Here is a 26564-nt window from a genome sequence, read left to right on the forward strand (position 1 = left end):
TACTTATTCCCAGTGAGCAGAACGTAAAATAGTCCTTTGGGTCTGGCAGCTAACATCCCTTTAAATTGTGATTATTGCTGCTACATGTGAGGCTGGTTGAACTGGAAACATTAACAGGAAATGGAAGTGTGAGAGGAAATGCAGAGCAATATCACGTAAGGCCGGAGACCTATTAAATATCTCTTTGCAACATTCATGTATTGCTATTCACAAACCAACAAACCGTTTGGTTTTCCTTTTTAAGTTTATTGAATGCTTTAATCTTCTAAATATGTTCCACAACAGTTAGTACTTCACTTTGATTGTTACAAATAATGAGAAAACATTTACAGAAGCACTTTTTAAAATGTTCTTTATAAATGTCAACATAGTAGAAGAAAAGATTGATGATTTTGAATATTCATTGTTTTATTGTTAAGAAAGAATTCAGTATTAAAATGTATTAGTGAATGATTTGCTTAGAAGAAATTACTCAAAAATAGATGAAGTTACTTTAGGTATACTGGTTTCTTTACTAAAAGAGCAAGCAAAGAAAAATAGCAGAGGGGACTTTGTTCAAGTCTTATGCTCCTCTTTATTTATAAGAAATGGTATAACCCTATGAATATGCTGTGGATAATGTCAGAGATGTATTTTACACGTGGTCCCAAGGGCAGTCCATGTATTGTGAGGGGAAGAGCCTAGGAGAATGAGGATGGGGATTAATGCTGCTTTATCCACTAACCAGCTTTGTGATTTGAAGTGAGTCTCCTAATCTTGCCAGTAGAAGGTTCCTAAATATCCAGTTGCTGCAAAAGAAATTTCTAGAAACTAAAAACAGAAAAGTAAAGCTTTTTTTTTTTAACCAAAATTAGAGAATTTGGCAAAATAACCAATTATCCATGGCCAATAGAGTTTAGAGAGCCCTCTTCGGATTTCTAATAAAGAGAGTGCAAATGTCCAGCAACCATCACCCAAAACAACCTGGGCCTTGGCAAAACTGTGCCTGATTCAGGTTTCTAAGTTCTCATCCTCAACAGCCTTAGTGGCAGTGCTTGTCATTCTGTTAAGGGCTGCCTTAGATTTCTGCTTGGCATGAAAGAATACCTTATATTTGTAAAATATTTTACAATTTTTAAGTTATTTCACGTTTTCTTATTTGATCTTTAAGAAGAACCCTTTGTGTTAGGTGTGACAGGTATCATTATCCCCAATTTGAGGATAAGAAAACTGAGGCTCAGAGTGAGGGCGTCTGCTTGAGGTCATACAATTAGGAAAAGGCATAATTGGGATGGAAAACAGGACTTCTGACTCCTAATCCAGTGTATCTTTACTTCTACTTTATTCACTTGTATAAAGAAGAGAGCTGAAGACTTAAGATAGATAAAATACATTGGAATTACATTAAAATTCTGGTCCTCAACACTGAGGCCTAGATGATAATATTTTTAGTCAGCTTCTTTTTCCATTTGACAAACATAGTTTTCTTGCCAGGTTTCCAGGCTTCTAGGTAAGATAAGGGACTAGAAACTCTTTATGTTTACACTGATGCTCTATTATAAATAATACATGCCGATTTTCTTTCTCCACAAAATGAAGCACCATTTTAAGAAAGAAATCACCTGAAATATTTTGGAAATATAATAGGGAGATATTTTGGGTTTAGTTCTTGATATTTTCTTTTTTTTTAAAAGATTTATTTATGTACGTATGTATGTATCTATTAGGGAGAGAGTACATAAGCGGGAGGGGCAGAGTAGAGGGAGAGAGAATCTCAAGCAGATTCCTCATTGAGCTTGGAGCCGGACGCAGGGCTCCATCTCATGACCCTATCATGACCTGAACCAAAACCAAGAGCCAAATGCTTAACTGACTATGCCATCCAGGTCCCCCTTGATATTTTCTTTTTCTTTTTTAAGATTCTATTTATTTATTTGACAGAGAGAGACAGCAAGAGCAGGAACACAAGCAGGGGGAGTGGGAGAGGGAGAAGCAGGCTTCCCGCCGAGCAGAGAGCCCGATGCGGGGCTCGATCCCAGGACCCTTGGGATCATGACCTGAGCTGAAGGCAGACGCTTAATGACTGAGCCACCCAGGTGCCCCGATACTCTCTTTTGATTCCAATTTTGTAGCAATACAGGTAGGAATGTTCATTATGAAAAAAAATATTCTAGTGATTGAGATAAGAGTGGTACCACTCTGCCCCTCCCGCTTATGTACTCCTACACAGTGACTGGCAAACTACGGTTTTGGTAAACTACAGGTCAGCTGAATCTGACCTGCCTCCTGTTATATGACCTGTGAAAGAAAAGTGGATTCTACATTTTTCAATGATTGGGGAGAAAAAAATCAAAATATTTTATGACATGTGAAATTTATATGTACCCATAAGTAAATTTTTATGGAAACACAACCACACTCAGTTGTTTCTGTGTTGTCCATGCAGCTTTTTGCTCTCTAGTGGCAAACTAGATATGATAGAGACTGTATGGCTCTCAGAGCCTACTGACTATCTGACCCTTTATGGAAAAAGTTTGCCAGCCTCTGGTTTAGCATCACCCTCTGTTCACTGCTGAATTATGGCACCCTTTTCTTATAGGTGTCTCAGCTCAACTCACCAGTACACGTCTACGGAGAAACACATCTGTTGGCACCCCATTCTGGATGGCTCCTGAGGTAAGCAGAAGGCATTTATTTATGTTGTTGAGTGTGCTGGTACTATGCCTTTTTATGAGAAAATCATATGCTTCCCCAAATTTTCAGAACTGTAAGTTCTGGTTTGCGGAGTGATGATGATGACACATAATCTGAGAAAAGCAGGGATTAAGTCATAGCTAGCCTATACGTTACCTTCATGCAATTAGAAAAAGGTGTTCCCTCCAGAAGATGCAGCTCTTTCCACAGGTCATGGCTTGGCAAGTTCACCCAGCCTTTGTGTAAGTTAGAAAAAGTCACCTTCCCTGGATAGGTGCAGCACAGTGACACATGGATTGGTAAAAAGAAAGAGTTCAGCTCCAGCCGGACTACGGCACTATATGCAGAGGTCCTGGGGGTTTTTTTTGTTGTTGTTAACCAGGTAGATAGCAATTTCTCGTGTGCTTTTTTGGCTCTCTAGTAAAACCTGGGATTTGGTCCTAAATTAGTTCTGGCATCGTCACAGAGGCCTTCATGAGATGAATCATGTAGAAGTTTGGGGAATTTTCCACCTAGATAAGGCATACCCTGAAACATTGATACAGCTTTGCTTGTGCTGTCAGCATTTAATTCCACAGTACTGGGGCCTGTGCCCTGAGCAGGTCTCTGGGATTAAGCAAATGGGCGCTTTTAGTAACAGGACTGAGGCATTCATCTCCTTAGAGGTCTTTCTATCTCCATTCTGACCCCATGGCTGTTCTTACTCTATGTGACTGCACAAGTAGGTGGTCTCCTAACACAGCAGTCAGTTCACACCAATATGCTGAAAGTTTTTCAATGGCTCACCATTCTCTATGGTCCTTTTTCATACTTGGGTTATGGACGGGCCCATTTTGGAGAAAAAGAAAAACCCTGCAGATTCCAGTGTTTACTTAAATCTTAAATGTTTCTTAAATAGGATTTAAAAAACATGAAACTAGATATAAACTCCTTCTGCCTTATGTTTATAGAACTATAAAACTAAAAGGAAAAAAATGTGTTATGAAAAAGCTACAGAGCCAGTATCATTCAAATAAACACCTTTAATTTAATGAGACAGATGACACTGTTTTATGAAACTCAGTTTTCCTTTGCAGTATGAGTATGTTTCAGAGCATGACAGCATGTATTATTTTGAGTTACTTTGTCCTCCTTATTGCCATGTACCATGCGGTGACCCAGTTCTCTCACCACTTTACTCAGTCTCAGCTAGGGTGATCTTTGTTCACACAGCATCTCCTTTGGTCTCTGACTGGTACATCTCTGTTGGCTTATGCCAACTTAATAGTAAACATAAATAGGGGCACTGAAATTCTGAGGCAGATGGTCATCCAGATGATTTGGAATATGTTTTTATCACTGTTCCTCCCATTTTATTACTAATAAAATTATCATTGCAACAAAAACATAAAAATGTTCATAGAGACCTTGTGAACCCCACTTTAAGAAACACTGTAGGACAGAATCAAAACTCCTTTGGAAGGTAAACAAAGCCCTTCATATTCCAGCCCATATCTACCTATCCACCCTCTTCTTAGGTTACTATTTCCCAGTTTACTTGTTCTTAAGCCTCAAGAGTAGTGAACAACCAGTTCACCCCAAATCCATGTTGATATAGCATTCCTTTAAACCCTTCCGTGCATTGTTCTGTCTTTTGGAGTAGCCCTCGGAACTCTGACCCATTCCTCCTCAGTCTTCAGGGCTCAGCTCAAATGCATCTGTCTCCTGTACGAAGCCTTCCCTGATCCCTGGCTGACACTGAGGCTCCTGTCCTTAAGTTTCTGCTGCGGCTTTCACAGGCTCCATTAGCACACTGATCATCCCATTGTAATTGTCAGCGGGTCTTGTGATGTCAAACCCTCAACATAGTGCTTGATACAGAGTAGGTGCTCAGTAAACATCTGTTGGATGAATGAATCCATTGGTTAAAAAAAAAAAAAAGCCAAAGGAGAAGATGCATTTGGAGGGCAGTTTGCAGAGGCTTTATAACTACTGGTATCAACAAATTTCTCTGTAGATTTTGATTGATCTGTTATTAAAGAATAACTGAGGCCACTCAGCTCATATATAGGGTGACATAACACCGAAGATGGTGTTTCTTCCACAGCAAGCTGGTGTTCCCACAATCACAAAACGTAAATAAGAGAAGCCTGCCCTTGGCTTTCTACATTTCTCATGCGGTGTTTGTGACTTTTCAGTTTCAGCTGGGTTGAATAAAATATGTGGAATGTTTCTAGAAGGGGCAGTATAGTGATCTGTGGTGAGCCTCTGTTGCCCATATTGTCTGGAACTGGTTGTGTTCTCAGCAGGGAAAAGCCAGCGTGACATCCTACCTGCTCTAGTGGTTAAGTTGAGGTGTAGGCAGATGGCCATGTGGAGACCTTGACAGTGCCTTTCAGCAGCAAGTGCCTGATGGCTCATGCCTGCCTCATAGATTCTCTCAGGATGCCTGCTTGTGCTGGCGGTATGCTGTCAGTCCTGGGCTGCAGTTATTGGCAATCAAGCCTACACAATCCTCATGTTTTTATTTTCTAAATGGCGAATTACTCTTTCCAACAAAGCTCCTTTTTGCTTCATAATTCTGCGTAAGAATGTCCACAGGAACAATTTTCCATTTGTCCGGCTGATTCCACAAACATTTGTACTCTCCCTGGTGAGCAAAGCTTTGGGTCAAGAGCAGTTCTTTTTTTTTTTTTTTTTTTAGATTTTATTTATTTATTTGACAGAGAGAGACACAGCGAGAGAGGGAACACAAGCAGTGGGAGTGGGAGAGGGAGAAGCAGGCTTCCCACGGAGCAGGGAGCCCGATGTGGGGCTCGATCCCAGGACCTGGAATCATGACCCGAGCTGAAGGCAGACGCTTAACGACTGAGCCCCCCAGGCACCCCAAGAGCAGTTCTTGAAAGTATAATCAGCAGTGGTTCAAATGAACATTGTCTTCATGTGACAGCCTGCATAGTATATTGATCTTAATATGCTTTCCCTTCTCTAGTGTGAATAAGCGGTGTTTAGATTAAACATGACAACAATGCATGCAGTGCCAATACCAGTGGCATGAAATCATTGCAGGTGACCAGTGCTTTTATTTTGAAAATGCAGCTGAAAGATCCTTGATCCTATTTAATTTTGAGAAATGGAACCCAATTATTCTTTTCCCAATTTTATTTCCATTTTTATTTCACCAGCTTGAGTAACTTCAATATTTAATTCAAGTAGGCTATACTACAAACCAGGTAGCTAATGGAATGTGACCATACCACAATCAAATGTTGATGAGCAGTCCAAATGCACAGTTCACTGGGGTAGCTCAAAGCTGCGGCAGGCATTGACTCTCAGATTGTCAACACTCTCCACTTATTTCCTCTCACTGCCTCATCTGGATACGACTAAAGTTGAAAAATACTGGGTAAAAGCAGTATCAACTCAGCAAAATAGAAGAAGAAGAATTCTAGGGGTGCCCTTAAGTGTGATAGTACTTCATACTATGACTCAGGGAAGACAAGAGGGAAAGAAAAACACTCAACATAGAAACTATGTGTTTAACAGATTACCCTGAGCAAAATGACTTAAACAATAGGAAATTAAGTTTCTCGTGTAAGGACAGAAGTGGGGAGTTGCAGAGTTTGTTGGTTCAGCAGCTATGTGAAGCCATCAAAAATCCCGGCTGTGCCTGCTGCAACCTGCGTGGCTTCGTAGGTACGGGCTGACTTGGGGAGCAGTCGTGCCTGTGAATATCTGAGGGGCAGTAGTGGCTCCAGTATTCCAATAGCCACCAGTCAAAGTACCCTTGGTACAAACAGATGCCCCCCTTTACTTCCATGAGGCTGATTTTGTGTTGAAGAAGTTAAAGAGGGTTCTCCTCCCGTCCTGGCATCAAAGGCTGTCTGCTCCATATTTGTTTTCTAGGACTGCCATAACAAAGTAGTACAAACTCTGTGGCTTAAAAAATGGAAATTTATTATCTCTCAGTTCTGGAGGCCAGAAGTCCAAAATCAGGGCATCAGCAGGGCTTCGCTTCCTCTGAAGCCTCCAAGATCCTTTCTCACTTCTTCCTAGCTTCTGGTGGTTTGCTGGCAGTCTTCAGTATTCTTTGGCCTCCAGGATCTGCCTTTGTAGTCACAAGGCCCTCTCCCTCTGTGTCTCTGCCTTAACATGGCCATCTCCTCATCAGGACGCCAATCACATTGGATTGGGGGCCCACCCTGCTCCAGTATGACCTCACCTTAACTCAACTAATTACATCTGTAGCAACCCTATTTCCAAATAAGTTTTCATTCTGAGGTTCTGAGGGTTAGCGCTTCAACATATTTTTTTTTGGAGGGTACAACTCAACCCATAACGACCCTCCAGATTCTTAACACCCCTCCTCTGTAGTAAATAATTCAAGTTTCCAGGATAATCAGTCAGTCTTTTTTTTTTTTAAAGATTTATTTATTTACTTATTTGAGAGAGCGAGAACGAGAGAGAGAGAGAGAGAGAAAGAGTACACGAGAGGGGGGAGGATTAGAGGGAGAAGCAGGCTTCCTGCTGAGTGGGGAGCCCGATGCGGGACTCGATCCCGGGACTCCAGGATCATGACCCGAGCCGAAGGCAGTCCCTTAACCAACTGAACCACCCAGGCGCCCTAATCAGCCAGTCTTTTGGGATCTACAGGTCTGCGTGTTAGAGGAGCTAGCTTAGAGAGCTCAGCTTTGGCTCTCTGCACACACACACACACACACACACACACACACACACGCTCGCACACACACTGTTCTCTCACAGCCTCAGGTGTTTAAGGCAAACACACTTCTTTCTGGATGTACTAAGCATAACAAATTGCCTTCCCACCTGGGTACTCAGCACCTTCAGAATTTTGTTCTGTCCTACCTGATCTCTAGCCAAGCATTTTTTTAATTATCTCCTGAGATGTTTGACTCAGGTTACCTCCTTCAACCCTCCGTTTACATTGAACTTCTGGTCTCCCTGCCTCTTAACTTTAGCCTATATCTTAGACATATATATATATATACATACATACATATATGTATATATATATTTAACACAGTCTTCCTATAAGCTATGTAGCTTATTGTCTCTTTTCTCCTCTACTGTCTCCTGACAGCCAATTTCTTATAATAAATAATATGCATAATAGTATCTCACATTTGCATGGAACTTTTACAGATATTATTTTTTAAGTGGTCACACCTATCTGTGAGGATGCCGGTTAGGCATGAGTACATGACTTAATAGATAAGGAATCCAAGGTTCTGCCAGGCTAAGTGCTCAGGGACACTGAGTGGGTAGGTGGGTAACGGTGACTAGAATCTATATTTTGTGACCCACTGAACTAGAAGATTTCCAATACAACCCATGTCCACTGTCAGTGTTGGTATTGCTCAGCTAGTATTTGCATCACTTACATGCCTGGTAATATCCTGGTCTATAACAAAAAGGGATACAGGCCTACTTTATGTGTATTGATGGTGATGGTGGGGGGTTGGGGAAATTGATCCTTCATCTTCCCTTCCCACCGTCACATGTAGCAAAGAATTAAACTGAATGTTTGTAAATGACTGAAACTCAAGAAAAAGGACCAAAGTATCATTGTTATTTTTATTGGGGACATTTGTAGACTATGTTAGAATAATGCCTTAGAGTTAACTGGTATGCATGGGTGTGGCCATGCTGCTTGGTAAAATATTGAAATACTTCTATTCTGGATGTAAGTGGCTGGCCTCCAGAGCCCCTTGAGTGCTCCTTGGCCACCAGAGGTGCCTGTCTCTTTCCTTTGGACACCCCAGATCTCCTAATGGTTCAACCACTACAGGTAATATCTGTCAAGCAAGGGACCCCAAGGACCAGCTCCAGTGCCATGAGCCAGCTGAGTGTCAGATAGTTTGAATATTGTACCTGCTAAGCAAGTGTATGGTGGGAAGGGGACTTTCACTTGCTTGAGGACACATTAATGTATCGGGAACTAGGTTAGGGGTATTTAACACATCATTTCATTTCAACAGCTCTCTGTAGTAGATGCTTTTTCTCCATTTTACCACTGAGGAAAGTGAGGCTCAAAGAAATGTATAGGAGAGGTCATGCCCAAGTCCACATACCTAGTAAGTAGCGGAACTGTTTGGCCTTTCAGAGCATGGGCATGCAAGTCCCATTTGACAGATGAAGAAACTAAGGCAGGGAGAGGCTATTCTCTGTGCTAGTTCAGAGCAGTCTTGGTCCCAGAATTCAGGTTTCCCAACCCACTTTGTTGTATGAGCTCATAAAACAAAGACAGAGATGTAGTAGAAGAATACTCTGAAACTAGAGCATGAGACAAAACATTTTAAAAGACATACATGAAGGACCTGTCACCTGTAATTTATAGTTGACTACAATTTGCAGTCCTACCAGGGAGAGAAGTGGCCCATATATTAAGGATGCAGTTTACTCGGCATCTTCTTGAAACAGCTAAAGATCTGTTTCTGTATTAGAAAGCAGACTTGTGGATGAAGTAAACATTTGCTTCTTTTTAGAAAAAAATTTTTTTTTTTTGTTTTTACTTCCATCTGCTCGTTGTTGCAAACAAGAGCTAATCAGTTGAGCAGAGAAACAGATGTGCTGTGACAGCTCCAAAACTGGGTCTCTCTCTGCCTGAAAAAGGGTCGTTGACAGGGGACGGTTGCCATAACAACAAGCTTACACCAATGCAGAAATATCACAGGCTTTTTGCACCACTCTTGCCTTCATTAATTATGCCTTTCCTAGCTAAATGACACGATAACGCTATTTCCTTGGACACTGCCAGGACTAGAGATGACGAATGAGATATTTTGTGTTGAAGGGCTCAGAAAGCCATAAAACACTACAGAACTGAAATATTATTGTCATTATTACCATTTTGCTTCCTAAGCTCTAGCTAATGGATTTGGTCCCCAAATAAGAGTTAGCATTTATTGAGTGCTTACTATGTGCCAGGTACTAAGTGCATTATTTTTTATTTTTTTTAGGAATGATTTTTTATTATTTATTTTTTTTTATTGAAGTATAGTTGACACACAGTGTTACTTTAATTTCAGGAGTACAGTATAATAATTCAACAACTCTATATGTTATGCTGTCCTTACCGTAAGTATAGCTACCATCTGTCACTATACAAAGCTATTAAAATACCATTGACTATATATCCCCCATGCTGTACCTTTCATCCCCATGACTTATTCATTTCATAACTGGAAGCCTGCACCTCCCACTCCCCTTCACCTATTTTGCTCATTGCCTTATCCCTCTCCCCTCTGGCAACCACCAGTTTGTGGTCTGTATTTAGGGTTTTGTTTCTGCTTTGTTTGTTCTTTTGTGTTTTAGATTCCACATGTAAGTGAAATCATATGGTATTTGTCTTTCTCTCTGTTAGCATAATACCCCCTGGGTCCATCTGTGTTGTCACAGATGGCAAGATCTCATTCTTTTTTACGGCTGTGTGATATTCCATTGTATATAAAGACCATGTTCTTCTTTATCCATTCACATATTGATGGACACTTGTATTGCTTCATATCTTGACTATTGTAAATAATGCTGCAGTAAACATAGGGGTGTAGACATCTTTTGGCACTAAGTGCTTTATACGAATGAATTCATTTATAATCCTCACAATAACTCCATAAAGTCAGTGCTCTTACTAGTCCAATGTTTTAGATTAAGTAAGTCACAGAAAATACTGTTCTTGTCCTTGGACAAAGTATTATGATGTCACCAGGATTTGAACCCAGCTATTTAGCTCCAGAATCCTTCCTCTTAACCACTATACTAGCGCAAATGGTTTAATTGTGACCACCAGTGTACCAGGTAAGATGTAAACCCTTTCAATTTCAAAATTATTTTAGGTAAGAATTATCCTTCCTAATATGTTGAGGAAAATGTAATCATTCAACATGACACTAGAAGTCATTGTGATTAATACCCAAGGGAAGGATCCAAAAAAAATAAAATGACAAAGTTCTTCAGAAGAGAATTTAGGAGATTTAGATTTTAGTTTTCGCTCTGCCACTCATTTTTAAAAAGTGCTTGTGGTTCAGTTATTTTAATATGGCTTCAGTTTGGGTAGAAAAGTTAAGAGCACACATTTTGGAGTCAGACCTGGGAGCAAATTTTGAATATTTGTGATTAGTAAGGTGGGAGAAGTTAAAAGAGGTAAAATGAGAAGAAGAAGAAAAAAAAGAACAGCTTCAAAGGACAAAATTAGGTGACGCACTGAACATTTTTTGTGCAGTCCCTGGCATAGTAAGTACTTTAAAAAATGGTGGTGCACAGTGTCTGCACCTCACTCCTCTCTAATCTGGTCTCTTCTGTAAGAAGAAGAGATAGGCTTGGGTAGTTTCTGCCTCCAAGCTCCCTTCTGTTTTTCAGAGAACATATACAGTTTTTAGGGAGAAAAGCCTCTTCTAGCTCCCATATTCCATGGCTCTAGTATTCCTCTGATAATGAAGGCAGGATCTCTCCAAGCTGTCAGTAAGGTTGAAGTGATAAAAATGGTGAGAACATTAGAGTCCATTTTTACCTGACTTTGTTTTAAATGGCTGGGGATTATTGGGATCCCATGTGCCAGTCATATCACTGTAAGGAATGCAGGCCTTGGTTGCTCAGGAGATTCAAGTGAGGGGTTTAGAACCCAGATCACTGCCTGGAAGACCTATGTGTCTTCCCCCAAGACATTTATTCCTGAGATTCTGTAGCCATTTGTGTTCCTGGATTCCCTCCAGACTCCTGTGTCAGCTTCTAAGAAACAGAGGGATTCCCTTCCTCCTTGTTCTGGGCTGACCCTGCCTGCATTCCCACAGTGGTTCTGCCTTGAAGGGCTCTGAAGCACAACCCAGGTACTTGGGGCCCTGGTGGGTAAAGGGCCCAGGGCCAGGGTGAAATGACTGAGTGCAGCCCCAGCCTTTAACCTCAGCTTCAGCTGAGAGGTCCCCCCTCAGCTGGAGCTCTGCAGGGAAGTTGAGTCATGTGTCATACGTTAGTGCAGAGGTGGGGGGCTGGCCCTGGAGGTGGTGGTGACATGTCATTACCCTCCTCCTGGTGGGTCTAAATATAGAACTCCCTCTGAGGGCTTCAGCTCCCAGATGTGCAGAAGCATGTGAGGCCCAGAGCAGAGGCATCATATCCCCTCTACCCTTACCATCCCCCACCCAGTGCCGAGCAAGAAGTATCAAAATAATGGCCTCTGTGAACATTTGGAGCTTTCTAGGCTGTCCTCCCACCTAGAGGGAGGTGAGAAGGGCCAAACTGTTCGTGTTTGCTGAAGTGCTTGCTGAAGGAATGTCAGACCCAGCCTGGGCTCTTCCTGAGCTGAGTCCCAAGTTACCTGGTGGCTACACTCCCATCAGTGCCTCCACTGGCCTGCCAGGGCCTGGGGGCTCAGCCCCATGAAAGGGAGTTCCTGCCTAGGCCAGACCCTGCATTTGGTCTTTTGCTTGATGGTCACTGAGCTGGAGGAGGAAGCAAAGGGAGGAGGGTATTCAGCCTTCGGAATGGGATCCCAGAGGAGCCTTGGGGTGAGGGTGAGGCAGGAGCAGGTGGGATGTGGGGAGACTAGTATTTGTGGTGCTGTATTATGTCCCAGGTTTTTTCCACACCTTCTTTAGTCTTAGAAGGTTAAAGGAAATGACTATCTAGTAGGAATGTATGACATTCCCAAGGGCATCCTGGTTTGCATGGTGACACCAGCCTGTGAGAGGATAGAATCCAGAGACAACTTGCAAATAAAGAGGTATGCCTATGTTGGAGCATTCAGATATTCTATTTGATTTGCTTCCCTTCCTATTTTTCAGATGTATTATGGAGGAGAAAACTCCCCCCGCCGCCCCGCGCTGCCCCCCCTCCCCCGCCATTAGTTTCTTATTGTGGGCTCATGCTTCAATTCTGTTACCTACTAGCTGTGTGAGTTTGGGCAAGTTTCTTAACCTTTCTGAATCTGTTTCCTCACTGGGGTAATTAAACCTGACCTAACAAGCTGTAAAATGAACTGAACTGTAAAACTGCTACTCATTCTTTCCTTAACTGAACTCTGGTAGAAAGGGAGCATTAGCTGGTAAAGGGAAGGGGCAGCAAGGAAGTGAGACGTGGCAGTAAAGCTGCCTGCTTAAGTGGAGGGTGTGCTTATATGCTCACAGAATGAAGTTCCTGTGGCTGTGGCTTATGGTACATGAAATCTCTTTGGCAATGACCTAGCATTCCCTGTTTAATAAGAATTCCCAGGAGATGCCTCACTCAGGAAGGTAGTGGGGGAACCATGGAGCTTGCTCCTGGTATGGCCACAAACCAGCTGTGTAACTCTGGACAAGTCACATCCCCACCCCCCACCCCCAACTCTGGGACTTAAGTTTCCAAGGGGGTTGAATGAATCCTAAGATCCCTTCTAGCATCCATTCCTAGTGGGGAAAGCTGCCGCAGCAGGGGAGGGCAGTGGGGTTATCCTGGGTTTTCAAGCAAATGTGCTCCTTTAGAGCCTTTTTTCTTTTTTAAATTAAACATTTATTTCTCACAGTTCTAAAGGCTCGAAGTCCAAAATCAGCGTGTTAGCAGCTTCATTATCTGGTGGGGCCTGCTAGCCTCCTGGTTCATAGATGCTGTCTTCTCAGTGTCCTTACATGGCTTCAGAACCTTTTGAGTACTGAGGACACATAGAAAAATGTGGGCACACTAATTTACCTTTCACAAAAGAGTTCTGTGAATATTGGTCCTGAGTTTGAGTACAGGGCTTATCACATAAATAAGAATAAATGACACATTCCTGGGGCTTTGGGGAATTTAAGTGCAAAAATCAGTGTTGTGTGCTGGCCTCAAACCCAAGACCAGTCCACCTCTAACCTCCACTACCATGGTGGGAAGTTGGTATTGTGTAGGCATTAATTTGAACCTTGTTTTATTTCTCTAAAGGTATAAGTTGAATGTTAGCAATCCTGAGAAAAGCCTTATAGAACATTATATTTTAATTAGAGAACTTCCTGAATTTCATAAAGATAATATAAATCATTTTTGGCAATTTCTCAGTATACAAAATGTAAGTGCAAGTCTAGCCTTGAGTTTTCTGAAAGAAGCCCCCCCCCCAAAAACCCAACCCTATCAATTTCAGTTCTTCTAGTCCACCTCCCCTTTGCAAAAATATTCAAGCAAATCTCAAATATATCCTTCCTTGAAGTTATATTTCATCCAAGGGAAGAGCCTTCATATGTTTATTCAGTATCTCAGCTTATAACACTTTAAGTTGCTTGTATGTGAAACTGATGAATAATATTTGCCACTGGAATATTTATAACTGAAACTTCCAGTTCCAGAGAAGTTCTGTTTTAGAAATCTGTAAGATCAATAACATATACCAATTATGCTGCGTAAATTACATAAGCAAAATTAGGAATCCTGTTTGCCTGCCTACCTCTCAGCCCATCTTATTTGCCAGTGTGTTGACTGCATTTTTGGGCTCAAGGTCAGGCAAGGATTAATAGCTTTAGGTCTATTTGCCCTGCCGATTTTAAAGCTGAATTTAGCTCTTGAAATAACATTTTGCCTGTGTACTTGAGTGAAATTTTAATCTCGAGCTTTGATTATAATTTTGGATCACACGATCAATTCTAGTAAGGTGAGAAATCAGAACATATAAGGCAAACCTAACTGCATATTTAGTGACATTTTAAAATATTAGTGGGAAAATGAGATAGTCTGAATAACATCTATTATTTTTTAAGTTTGATCAGCTATTTTTTATGAGTAAAAAATATTTTTCCTTATGTTAGATGGTGCTCCTATAATACTACTTGCTTGAAAGTATTGGTTAAAATCACATTATTGAAAGAGATTTCAGCCCAGCAGCACTTGGATATATAATTTGATAAATGGTTTAAATTAAATATCTTGCCAGAGAAATCTAGGTTTTCTGAATGCAGGAGCTCATATGTTACTGTCTTTTATCCCCTTTACATCTAATCTAATAGAGGTGTTCTTTTTAGATAGTGAAGACCTTGAGATGAGGAGAGACTGTTTTGTTCCCTCAGGTTCCTATAGCCCAAGTCTTTTTGCAAGAGATAGAAAGTGGATCTTACCTCTATCTTCAGAGCTTTATCAGCAAGCCCTACTCTTAGTCAAGGCTGAAATGAAACTATAATCATGGGGCATTTCATGGGATGGTGATGGCCTAAGAAAGTGAAAGTACTCCCTGTAGCCTTGTGCTTACAATAGAAAGGGATATTGTTGGGAAGGGAATTTCTTTAATTCTTCTTGTATTAATCTCACGGGTACCTCATTTCATGACTGACACTACCTTTAAACCTGACAACTCGTTGATGAAAAATCCTAACAGCAAATAAATACTCTGGAGGAACGAAAGACGTCCTTGAAAATTAAGGCAAACTTTTCAATACTTATTTACATTTTCAAGACAAAAAACAGACATTTGCTTTTGTTATAGAAATAATTCACGGTCCCTCTGGACACTTCAGAAAATGCAAAAAGGGTTAAAGAAGTAAATAAAATAGATATTACCCATATATCAGTGATGCAATTATATCTACAATTAACTTTTGATACCACAGAAAAAGCTGGGTAACCAGCATTTTCATAATCAGTGAATCAGACAAGGCCCAGAGAAAAGGGTTACTTGGTTTGCATGGGAAGAAGAGGTGCAGGGAGATTAGGTCATTTGCTAAAGTAATCCAGTAAGGGAAAGGCAAAACCAAAATGAAAATGCCTGGCTCTGGGATTTTCTTTCACCAGCCAGAGGTACAAACTTTTTCTACAATCCAAGAGCTACTAAGTGGTTTTTTCTCTGCCGTTTCCCTGGTAACTGAGGAAAGGGTCACCCATCCGCAACAGAAATCAGCCGACCATGCCCAACGGTGGACCAGGAGATGGTATGTGTCAAAGTTGTGTTACCAAGTTGTGGGTGCAGTTTTACCCCCTGAACTCCTTCAGGAGAGGACAGGAGGTGTTCCCTCTGCGGGGCCGGAAGGAATGACAAGGCAGATTTAGAGAGTCTGGAACTTTGGAATTCGTTAGCCTGAAGAAGGCTGAGGAGAACTGCCCTAACAAAGAGGGTTGACCGCTAGCCTTTGCTCCAAAGACCAGTAAAGCTAAACGGTTAGTGAACACTTATTTCTTATTCTTATGCCCTTCCGGAAAGAAAAGTTTTTGGCAGCCAAGGTGGTAACGACCGACATTTGGGAGGCTCAGGCCCACCTCCGGGTAAAATAGCTATCGCCATTGGGCACTGTGGCTGCTAACACATAGATATTGCTAGTAATCCAAGCATTAGTGTGTTTCCTCTTCCTAAAATAAGCAGCGGTGTAATCTAAGTGTACCAGAAAAGCCATAAGCTTGCATTTCAGGGTAGGAACCTGGACGTGCTCCATTAACCAGCATCCAAACAAGTGCTCTGTCATTGAAGCTCATCTTCCCTAACAGAGGCATTACCACAGCAACCAGCATCTTTTCATAGACCTTGAGACCTTTTACAAAATATTGGCAATAAAATCTCTAAGGTTCCAGCCTTCCGGTTCACACCCCAGAATAATCTGTTTGCTCTAGCTAATTTGCATGGAGAGGTTATCCTCTCTGAGATCAACCCCAAAGTCACTTATTTGGAAAGTATAAAGCCATAAGAGTATAAGAGCTGGAAGGGATAGCAGAGATCATTCATTCCCACCCTTCCATTTTATAGATGTACCTAAAGAAGCCTCAGCTCAGAGTTTTCAAGGGACTTGCTCAAAGGCACTCAGCTGGAAAATAATGGAGTTCAGACTTTCTGATTCCAGTCTGAAGATTTTTCAACACAGCTTCTCTGAAGTGTGCCACAAATTGATGTGGACAGGGAGGGAAGAAAGATAGGACATAATCCTTACCCTGGGTTACTTATGTTTACTTCAGGAGTAACTTTGGCGAGATCATCAAGGCCCTGGCCCCTTTAAAACATAAAAAAAAAAAAAAAATGATGAGGTTAATAGTAGATTAACGCCAAGTGGATAAAACTATTTATTAAAACTCAGAAACAGTATAAACACTCACTGGTATGCCAGAGACTTGAGGATTGTTAAAGGAGGCTATGCAGAAGTATGTAGGGCTTTATATACCTCTGAAACTCATCGAGACTCAGAGAGAGAATATTTTAATCTTGGAGCCATTAGGCCACTACCAATTACTGCACTAGGACCCTGTCTCTGTTTTGACTCATTTAACGCTATGCTCTTAGCCTTTGCCAGGTACACTAAACATTTTGTAACAGTCCATACACATGTCTCATGGAATATTCCAGAAGGCACATCCTCTTCATATCAACCTCCAACATGCTCTGGGACTTTAAAATCAACTTTGGAGAATCCATACTTTATAAAATTGACATTTATTAGCAGGTTTTCAATTCACAATACTTGATTAAGATAGATACACAAATTTGTTAGAGTTCATGATAAACAACCTGGTATCTGCTTCTGGTATTTATAACTGTGTATTAAAACTACACATTTTGTTGGCACCTAACAATGGGAAGATTTAAATCTATAGCGTTCTGAAATGTGAGATAAATTTACTGTAATATAAAACTTAATGTACATTGTCACTGAAAACATGTATTTTATCGTTACCCTTTAATATATATTCTGTTTCTGATCTTAACAGAATTTTGCTTTTCTTATTGCATTTACATGTGAAAAAAAAGTGAGCTCCCAAGAGTATAAGCGATTTTTCTACGTCTGGTGAGGGGTAGAATTCAGACACAGTTTGAACTTGTCATACTGCCTGCCAAACTGACTTCTCCTCCTGACATCCCTGACGGCACCATCCTTCTCCTGATCACCCAGGATCAAAATGTCAGTCTTCCTGGGTGTGTCCCTTTCCCTAACCTCCCATATTAAATCCATCTCCATATTAAGTCCTGCAGGTCTTCTCTTGAGCTCTCTCTTACGCCTCTTCTATCCTCCCTATTCCACTGCCACCGGCCTCATTTATACTCCTGTGATTGAAGCAAAGGGTTGAGGTCAAGAGTGTATACACTTGCCTTGGGCATGTCTCCTCCTTGGTGTGGTGGTAGTGAGGTGAGGTGGAGAGGTATGAGACAATGAGGTGTTTGGGGTCCTGGGCCTAAGTCCATGCCATCTCACCCTGTCTCTCTCTACCCCTTTAACATGACTTACAGAACCTGGGAAACTTGGTCTCAGCACAGTATACTTATTTGCCATTGCCAGTCTCCTTTTCTTAGGAGAGTACCAGAACATTCTGATTCAGAGAGCTGTTTGAAAGGTTGCCTTCTCCTAGGGGCAAGGGAACCAAAGACCAATAGACCATCTAAGCATTCTTAACTCAGCTTTATTTTACCTTGAAATAAGGAGAATACTGTGCTAAGGAGAATGGGATTACTTCTCCTTAAGAAATAGTTGTAGATGCAAATGACATATCAGATAAAGGGCTAGTATCCAAAATCTGTAAAGAACTTACAAATTCAACACCCAAAGAACAAATAATCCAATCAAGAAATGGGCAGAAGACATGAACAGACATTTCTGCAAAGAAGACATCCAAGTGGCCAACAGACACATGAAAAAGTGTTCAATATCACTCAGCATCAGGGAAATACAAATCAAAACCACAATGAGATACCACCTCACACCAGTCAGAATGGCTAAAATTAACAAGTCAGGAAATGACAGATGTTGGCAAGGATGTGGAGAAGGGGGTACCCTCTTATACTGTTGGTGGGAATGCAAGCTGGTGCAGCCACTCTGGAAAACAGTATGGAGGTTCCTCAAAAAGTTGAAAATAGAGCTACCCTATGACCCAGCAATTGCACTACTGGGTATTTACCACAAAGATACAAATGTAGGGATCTGAAGGGGCACCTGCACCCCAATGTTTATAGCAGCAATATCCACAATAGCCAAACTATGGAAAGAGCCATGATGTCCATCAACAGATGAGTGGATAAAGAAGATGTGATATATATATTCAATGGAATATTATGCAGCTATCAAAAAATTGAAACCTTGCCATTTGCAACAACGTGGATGGAACTGGAGGGTATTATACTAAGTGAAATAAGTCAATCAGAGAAAGACAAGTATCATATGATCTCAGTGACATGAGGAATTTGAGAATCAAGACAGAGGATCATAGGGGAAGGGAAGGAAAAATGAAACAAGACGAAACCAGAGAGGGAGAGAAACCATAAGAGACTCTTAATCTCAGGAAACAAACTGAGGGTTGCTGGAGTGGTAGAGGGTGGGAGGGATGGGGTGGCTGGGTGTTGGACACTGGGGAGGGTATGTGCTATGGTGAGCGCTGTGAATTGTGTAAGACTGATGAATCACAGACCTGTACCCCTGAAACAAATAATACATTATGTTAATAAAAAAAAAAGACATAGTTGTAGATTTTGGTGTTGGATAGATAAAGAATCCAGGATGTGTTGACCTCAGTTGTGATGCATCCTCTTAGGGTGCATCCATGAATCCCATCACACATACAGCCCACATAAAGGGTCTTTTACTTCTGTGAAAGATCGGTCCTGAAAGAGACTCCTTCTGAGGGGATGGGAGTTTAAATGACAAAAATCTCAAGAAACCTGGCTAAATTTATTCAAAATATGAGGGCAGAAGCTGATAATTCAGCCATTCTTTGAGCATAACATTTATTGTGTAGAACACTTGCCATATTATAATGATTTGTTTACTTGTCTCTTCTCTGCCTGGGTTCAAATTCTGACCCTTACAATGACTAGCTGTGGGCCATGGGTAAGCCCATTTAACTGCGCTATGCTTTAGTTCCCACCCCTATGCAAAGTGATGATAGCACCTACCTCATAGAAGATTATGAAGATTAAATTCAGAGTGAATTTAGCTTTCTCTCCCTAGGACCTGGTACCATGCCTGACTCATGGGTACTCAGTAATTATTTGTGAATTATTTTAGTAGCAAAATTTTCTGTAAACTTTTTTGGAAAGCTGATCTTAAAGAAGTTCTTTGTCGAATTACAAACTAAGTTTTGGGAGGAGAATTTGGCCAAAAGATAATTTTCTATTAGTCAGACAGAACTGAAGATAAAGTCTGTAAAGAGAAGTTGAAACCAGGTAAATGTTTTGAATATTTCATGACTGCACTTGCGAAACATTAGGATATCTCCATTCCCACATTTGGATGGGTTCTTGGAATTGCCTTCTGTGTCCCATCCAAGATGGCTAGAAGTTGATTTGAATTTCTTCCCAGAAGGTGTGGACTTTGGGCACTAGAGACTTTTTGTTGTCTTGCTTCCCCTGGCATGGTCTCCCTCTAATATCCCAAGCATTTGGAGCCCATATCCTTTATTGGACATGCTAGTACACATTGTCTTAGGACATTTAGAGTGGACATGGTTTGTCATTTACTTATTATAGGTTCACTTCAAATTTTAATTGGCCATAGCTTTTGTTGGAGAAGGACAGTCTTATTTTTCTTTCCCTCATAGGAACATGTAAGAATGGTGAACTATTTGCTGATTGATAGGTCTAAAATTATGTTTGTTCCACATGTTTAGAAATGTCATTTCTGAAAGGGAAGGTGCTGAATAGCCTTCTCTGGAGATCTTTAAAAATAGCAGTGTTTCTCACTTGATTGGGGTATGAAGGGGAGGTCTTGGGGGGGCTATGAAATGGCTTCTGCTTCTGAAGTTGGAATTATTTGAACTTTAGTATGAATGCACGTTTGAAAATCACGTGTAAAATGGCAGGATATTCTATGGCAGGTTAGTCTATTCAGAGAAGAGGGCTAGGATCAGGCCAGGGGTGTAGGAATATGAAAAGATATACTTCAGTTCGGAAACCAGAAGATAAGGGTAGAGGGCAATTATAAGAGCAAAAGCACCAGGTCTCAGGCAAGATGGTCTGTCACTGCAAATTATAGTATTGCACATGTGAGGCTTAAAACAACACACATTTATTCTCCAGGTCATTAGTCAGGTACAAGACTCACCTGGCTAAAATACTCCATCTGGAATTCTCACCAGCATCTCAGACTTAACATGTCCTACCTAAATGGAGCTCCTGCCTTTCAGCCCAAAGCTGTTTCTCCTCCTGTTTTCCCCATCTCATCAAATACCAGTTCCATTCTGGAATTGCTCAGTCAAAAACTGTGGACTCGTCTTCAACTCCTCTTTCTCATAAGCTCTAGTCAGCAAATCTAGTTGGCTCTGCCTTCAAAATTACATAATCAGTCTGATTATTTCTCACTGCAGTTTGGATTCTTGTAGTAGCATTTTAAACTGGTTTTGCTGCTTCTACTCATGTCCCATTTTAATGTATCCTCAGCACACCAGCCAGAGTGATCCTGCTAACAGGTAAGCCAAATCTGTCACTCTGCTCTTCATGGCCAGTTGACCCATCTTACTCAGAATCAAAGCCAAATACCTTCTGGTGGCGTATCAGGGCAGGCAGGCCTGTCACTGCCCCCCCCCCCCCCCCCCCCCCAGTGCTCTGCAGGGATGTCGCTTGTCTACCTCATAGCTGTTTGGAGCGGTGCAAAGTTTCCTACCTGCCTGTAGCCATGGGTCATCCTTGGTCGAGGAGGCCGATTTCAGGTCAAATAGGGACACCTGGTTCTTCCACATTCTCTGGTCTACCCCAACCTTCTTCCAAGCCCACTGTGATAGCCACAAGTCTGAGTGGAAGGTCTTTTCCTGTCTGACTCAAAAAGTTGATGGAAAGAGGGGCGCCTGGGTGGCTCAGTTGGTTGAGCGACTGCCTTCGGCTCGGGTCATGATCCCGGAGTCCTGGGATCGAGTCCCGCATCGGGCTCCCGGCTCAGTGGGGAGCCTGCTTCTCCCTCTGACCCTCTCCCCTCTCATGCTGTTTCTCTCTCTCTCTCTCTCTCTCTCAAATAAATAAATAAGATATTTAAAAAAAAAAAAAGTTGATGGAAAGAGATTTCCCCACAGGGTTCCATGTTCCCCAAACCCGGTTCTGCTGCCCTTGTACCCAGTCAAGCCAGTACTAGAAGAAGCAGCTGCTACTGAAATACAAACCAGTTGTTGGGGTTGGCGGAGGGGGCAGATGTTCTTAGAAAAAAGGGATGGAAGGGAGTGGTTCCTATTTTATGTTAACCACATCAGTGTTCCAGTCTTCAAACATCTTTCTGCTTAATTGGCCACACTCCTGGGGATTTTGTGCAGGAAACAAACATCTTTGCAAACAACTGTTCCTTGCTGTTGAATTCAGCAGCTGGTAATGAGGTGAAGGATGCAGATGAAGCCTTTCCTTAAGGGATGTCAGAGCAAGCTCAGTGAGGTATGCACCCTTGTGTCTCCCCTTGCACTGTGATTGGTACCTAGAGGGTTCAGTGTATGTTTATTGTACTGAAAGCACATATTTTAAAAAGTTAATGAACACCTAGATGATAAATCAGTCACACACAAATAAGGTCTAGATAACACATACCTTACTATCACTGGAATTCAATATCATTGTAACCAAGGGAACTAAGAGGGGGCTAAGATGGTCCAAGGGTCTTTTAGGACATCTGAGGTGGCAGTGGGGTTGATGTGTTTTGCTTTTGTCTGATAGGTCATTGCTTGTGAGCAGCAGTATGACTCTTCCTATGACGCTCGGTGTGACGTCTGGTCCTTGGGGATCACAGCTATTGAACTGGGGGATGGAGACCCTCCCCTCTTTGACATGCATCCTGTGAAAACGCTTTTTAAGATTCCAAGGTAGGACACAAGATGGCGCTCTTGGCTCATTAGTTCTTTGTGAAAGAGGTTGGTTAAGAGGGATAATAAATAGTTCGTATAAACAATTTCTGGCCAAACCTGAGAAAGCCTGATTGTAAAATGTATTTCTTTTGGGGGAAAATAGGGGAAGTCGAGGAGGAAAGAGGATGGATGTTCCCGAAAGACAGCATATCCCAAGGAAAAATAGGACCGTGTTGTAACCATTGCATATATTTTCAGTACTCTGATTTTTCTGAGATACATGTTTATTGTGCTTTGCACAAGAGGACTAAAAATGCAATTTTGGATTAAGTAATCTGTCTAAATACTGGTGTTTTCTTTTTAATTATATAATCACATCTGGTCATTTTGTTTGTTTGAATCTTTCTCGAGTATTCAGGAAAATTTGGGGATGAAAAACTGCGTATTATGTTTTCATATCCACTCAGAGCAGCACTGAAAAAATATCAGAAAAGTGAATCAGTTATAAGACCTTCTCTCCGTCCCCTGATTTCCATCTCAATGGGACATTGTGCTGAAAGAGGTCTGTTTGGAGGGCATTTAAATGCCAGTGTATTTTCTATTGTATGTCTTCATTAGGCGTTTGTACAAGAGGTTTGGTTGTTTGTCTTTCATCGGAATCGGGCTGCTGTTTGGCTGCTTAAGGCTCTAATTACCGAAAACGAAGCAATCAGGGAGCTCGGTCCTGGCCAGGTTGCAAATTAAGAGGTTTTTACCCTCCACATTTCTCATTCAAAGGAAGACTGGGCCGCTCCAAGCCGGAGCTGAGCTGCAGCCGTTTAACTACTTTAACAATGCAAGTGTTAACCTTTCCTTATCTGCACAATCACACAGCCTTTAAAAATTTCTTCTGATTGCAATTTGCATTTCTGATTAGCTCTATTTATATGCAGATGAGGCTCTGTGGTGTTCATCATCATAATGTTATCGTTTTATACCTAATCCAGATGTGAACAACCACCCACCATTATTCCAAAAATGATTCCCACCCAAGTCAGGGTTGGTCTTTTTGCTTTTTCCAAGGTACAAAAACAAGTCCAGGCAATTAGAAGAACAGACAAAGTGACTGACTTTTAAAATTAATAATAGTCTGGTGATCATTCAAAACGATGTAAGAATGCAGGACCAAAAACAGTATTGTATTCAGTAATATGTCAGAAAATGAGAAATGGTGTCTGGTATGATTTGTGTGTGTGCTTTGATTTTTTACAAATCATTTACTTTTCATCGTTTATTTACTGGGACCACATAATTGCCCAAAGATCAGAATTAAGGTGTGGCTTCTGATTAGCAAGATATATGTACTTTTGATAAGAAATCATCTACTTGGGCATATTTTTTTCTTTCTGGTTTTTAAGTATATGTTTGTGTACAGACCACCCATTCAAAAATTTCATAGGGTGTAAATGTGAGACAGCTTAGAAGGGGTGTGTGTGTGTGCGCGCGCACGCGTGCGTATGTTTAAATAGACTTCATCTTCAGTGACTCCTCTGAGCTTGCTTTTGTGCCCAGCCAAGTCTCTGGTCTCTAGTAATCTCTGCACCTCACTTCTTCCATCTTGGGAGAAGCTTCCAGATCTGAAACACAAATAACCAAGCCCCACACTGCCTGCTTCCAGACAGGGTGAACCCCAGGAACAGGACAGTTGTTAGAAAATTCTTATCCTAACATAGGTTGAAACTTTTTCTCCTCCGATCTAACCTCCTGCCCTTTTACCATCTCTTGGTTCTTGCCCAAGCGATGAATCAGATTGAACTAGGTAATGTCAACAATAATCAGTCAGCAGATCCTTGGTGTGATTATATGTGCTGAACACTTGCCGTTGTCCCAATCCTAACAGCCAACTTGACATTCCTGGGCAGGAAGGAGAGAGGTTTAAAAATTAAAATGTAGCATAATTGCATATACTGCATAGCTTTTTATACTCATCAAGTAATTTACTTAAAAATTACCCTGACAATTAGAATCATGCAGTTCTCTTATGAAGTACTGTGGATTGACCAAGCACGTATGTGTGTGTACTATTTTAATTTTGAGTGCTAAAAATGTACATTTCCTCAGAAAAGCTCTTTGATGGAGAGTGGAAAAATTAAGCATTTACTATTTTAAATAGGCACTCAGATTATTTACCTGTGTGTTTCATGGGGTTCTTTCTCTCTCTCATTCTCTCAGCATTTTCTTCCCTGATGGAGAAAAGAAAATGACAAGTAATGACAAAAATCCTTTGAAGACATTTGGCTTCTGATTCCCTCCCCCCAATTTGGTTATGAGTGTTTTAGGTGTTCTGGAATTCCCTTCAGTTAAGCAATGAGGTCCATTTCAGAATATTCTGGGCTCCAGAACACCGTATGTGGCTTCCTCCTTTGCCTTTCCTCACTTGGCCTCTTCCCTTTACAGACTTCTTTACTGGAAATAAATTGAGTAAATTACCAAAATAAGGGAAGAAAAGAAACCCTTTCCTGAGTCAGGGAAGACGTGACTTTCACAAGCTGCAAAGGACTTAGGAATTAATGAAGTGCTGGTTACATGTGAGGTGAGAGCCTCAGATGTCAACAAAGCAGATAATTACATAGCTTCCCTGGACACTGTTAGGAAATATGAAGTGAGACCTGCCTGGAGGTGGTTGATTTGCTTGCACACAGGTCTCCTTGCTCTTCCTCCATCTCTTTTGGAGCACCTTCCCCTTTCTTTTGACCTTCACATGAGATTTTGACCTTCACGTTAGAAGATGACACATGGAGTAATCGTGACCTGTCTTTGAAATACTGCGTGACTTGCAGTCTTTCCTACATCACAAACGCACAGAAGTTATCTGCTGATTGTGACAGCATCCACTATTTGCTGAACCTGTCAGCATGTGTCATCTTGTCTACCGCCTTTGCTCCAAAAAAAGTCACGCCTCCCTGACGGTTGCTGCTCTGTCTGCTGCTATTTTTCTCTAGCAGTTAGAAGAGAGGCAAAGAATGAAAACCATTTCTCTGGGTATCAGTGGATTTGACATCTCCCTGATGACTTTCTCAGGCTTAGAAGGATCTCGCAGAAGACCTGGATATTTTTTTCATTTAAAAGGAGATCTGTTTCATAATATGTAATTGCAACAACCCATAGAGTTAGGAGAAAAAATACAATTATGTTGCTCTCTTGGCAACCAGGTATCTTTCCTTAGCTTGGAACCTTTGGCTAATGACCTCTTTGACCTCCTTAGATGGGAGTCAGAAAGGCAGTGGGGACCAGTGTGAGTGTGTTTATTGGACAAGGACTAAGAGCTGTGTTGCCTGCCCTGAATAAATATTCAGGGCCAGATAGAGGCTGACTCTGTCCACCTTCTTACCACATATCGAGTACTTCCACTTCCTTCCTTGTGGAAAATGCAGAATGTTTTTAAGATTCCTAGCCGAAATGTCTTTGGCTGGGAGTGGATGGGACACAATGGCCTGAACATTCCAGTCCCTGAAGCCGGTGATTTTCCCTTCCTAAAGAGAAGGTTCCCTGCAGTATGCTGAAGAAAGGAGAACTCATGATAATTGCCAGTTCATGTTTAAGCTTGTTTTCATCACCAAATTTATGTTGTTCCAAACTGTACCCAAACTGTACATTATTTTCCTAAGGCTGCCACAACAAATTACCACAAATTTGGTGGCTTAAAACAACACAAACGTATTCTCTTACAGTTCTAGAGACCAGAGGTCCAAAATCAAAATGTTGGCAGAGCCATGCTCCTTCTCAAGGCTCTAGAGGAGAATCCTTCCTTGCCCCTTCCAAGTTCTGGTTACTTCTGGTATTCCTTGATTTGTGGCAGCATGATCCCAATCTCTGTCTCCATTTTCATGTGGCTTTCTTCTCTGTCTCTCCTTGTTTTCTTTTCTGTCATGTCCCAGAAAGACACTTGTTATTGGTTTATAAATACCCATCCTAATCCAGAATGATCTCATCTCAAGACCCTTGTCTTAATTACATCTGCAAAAGGCCCTCATCTCAAATGAGGTCACATTCTCAGGTCCCAAATGGACAGTCTTTTGGGGGCCACAGTTCAACCTACTATACCATCAACTTTCACGTTTTCTAAATTCCCTGAGAAACTAATTTGGGGCAGAATCTAGGGTAGCTAGCTAAATGATGATGGAAAAATAATAATAGCATAGATTTGTTGAGTGCTAACTATGTGGCAGGCACAGTGCTATGTGTTTCACAAATATAAATGC

At 41.4% G+C, this 26564-nt stretch overlaps 1 protein-coding gene across 1 annotated transcript in view; it reads left to right on the forward strand.

The window, feature by feature from the left end:
* The window catches only part of MYO3B (myosin IIIB), a 388457-nt gene that overhangs the window by 11938 nt on the left and 349955 nt on the right, over positions 1-26564 (forward strand). Inside the window, exons 5-6 of the mRNA XM_027591480.2 lie at positions 2579-2655; positions 22196-22341. Of these exons, the coding sequence (XP_027447281.1) occupies positions 2579-2655; positions 22196-22341 (223 nt within the window). The remainder of the gene's footprint in view (positions 1-2578; positions 2656-22195; positions 22342-26564) is intronic.

Source organism: Zalophus californianus, chromosome 3, assembly GCF_009762305.2.
Source record: "Zalophus californianus isolate mZalCal1 chromosome 3, mZalCal1.pri.v2, whole genome shotgun sequence".
NCBI lineage: Eukaryota > Metazoa > Chordata > Mammalia > Carnivora > Otariidae > Zalophus > Zalophus californianus.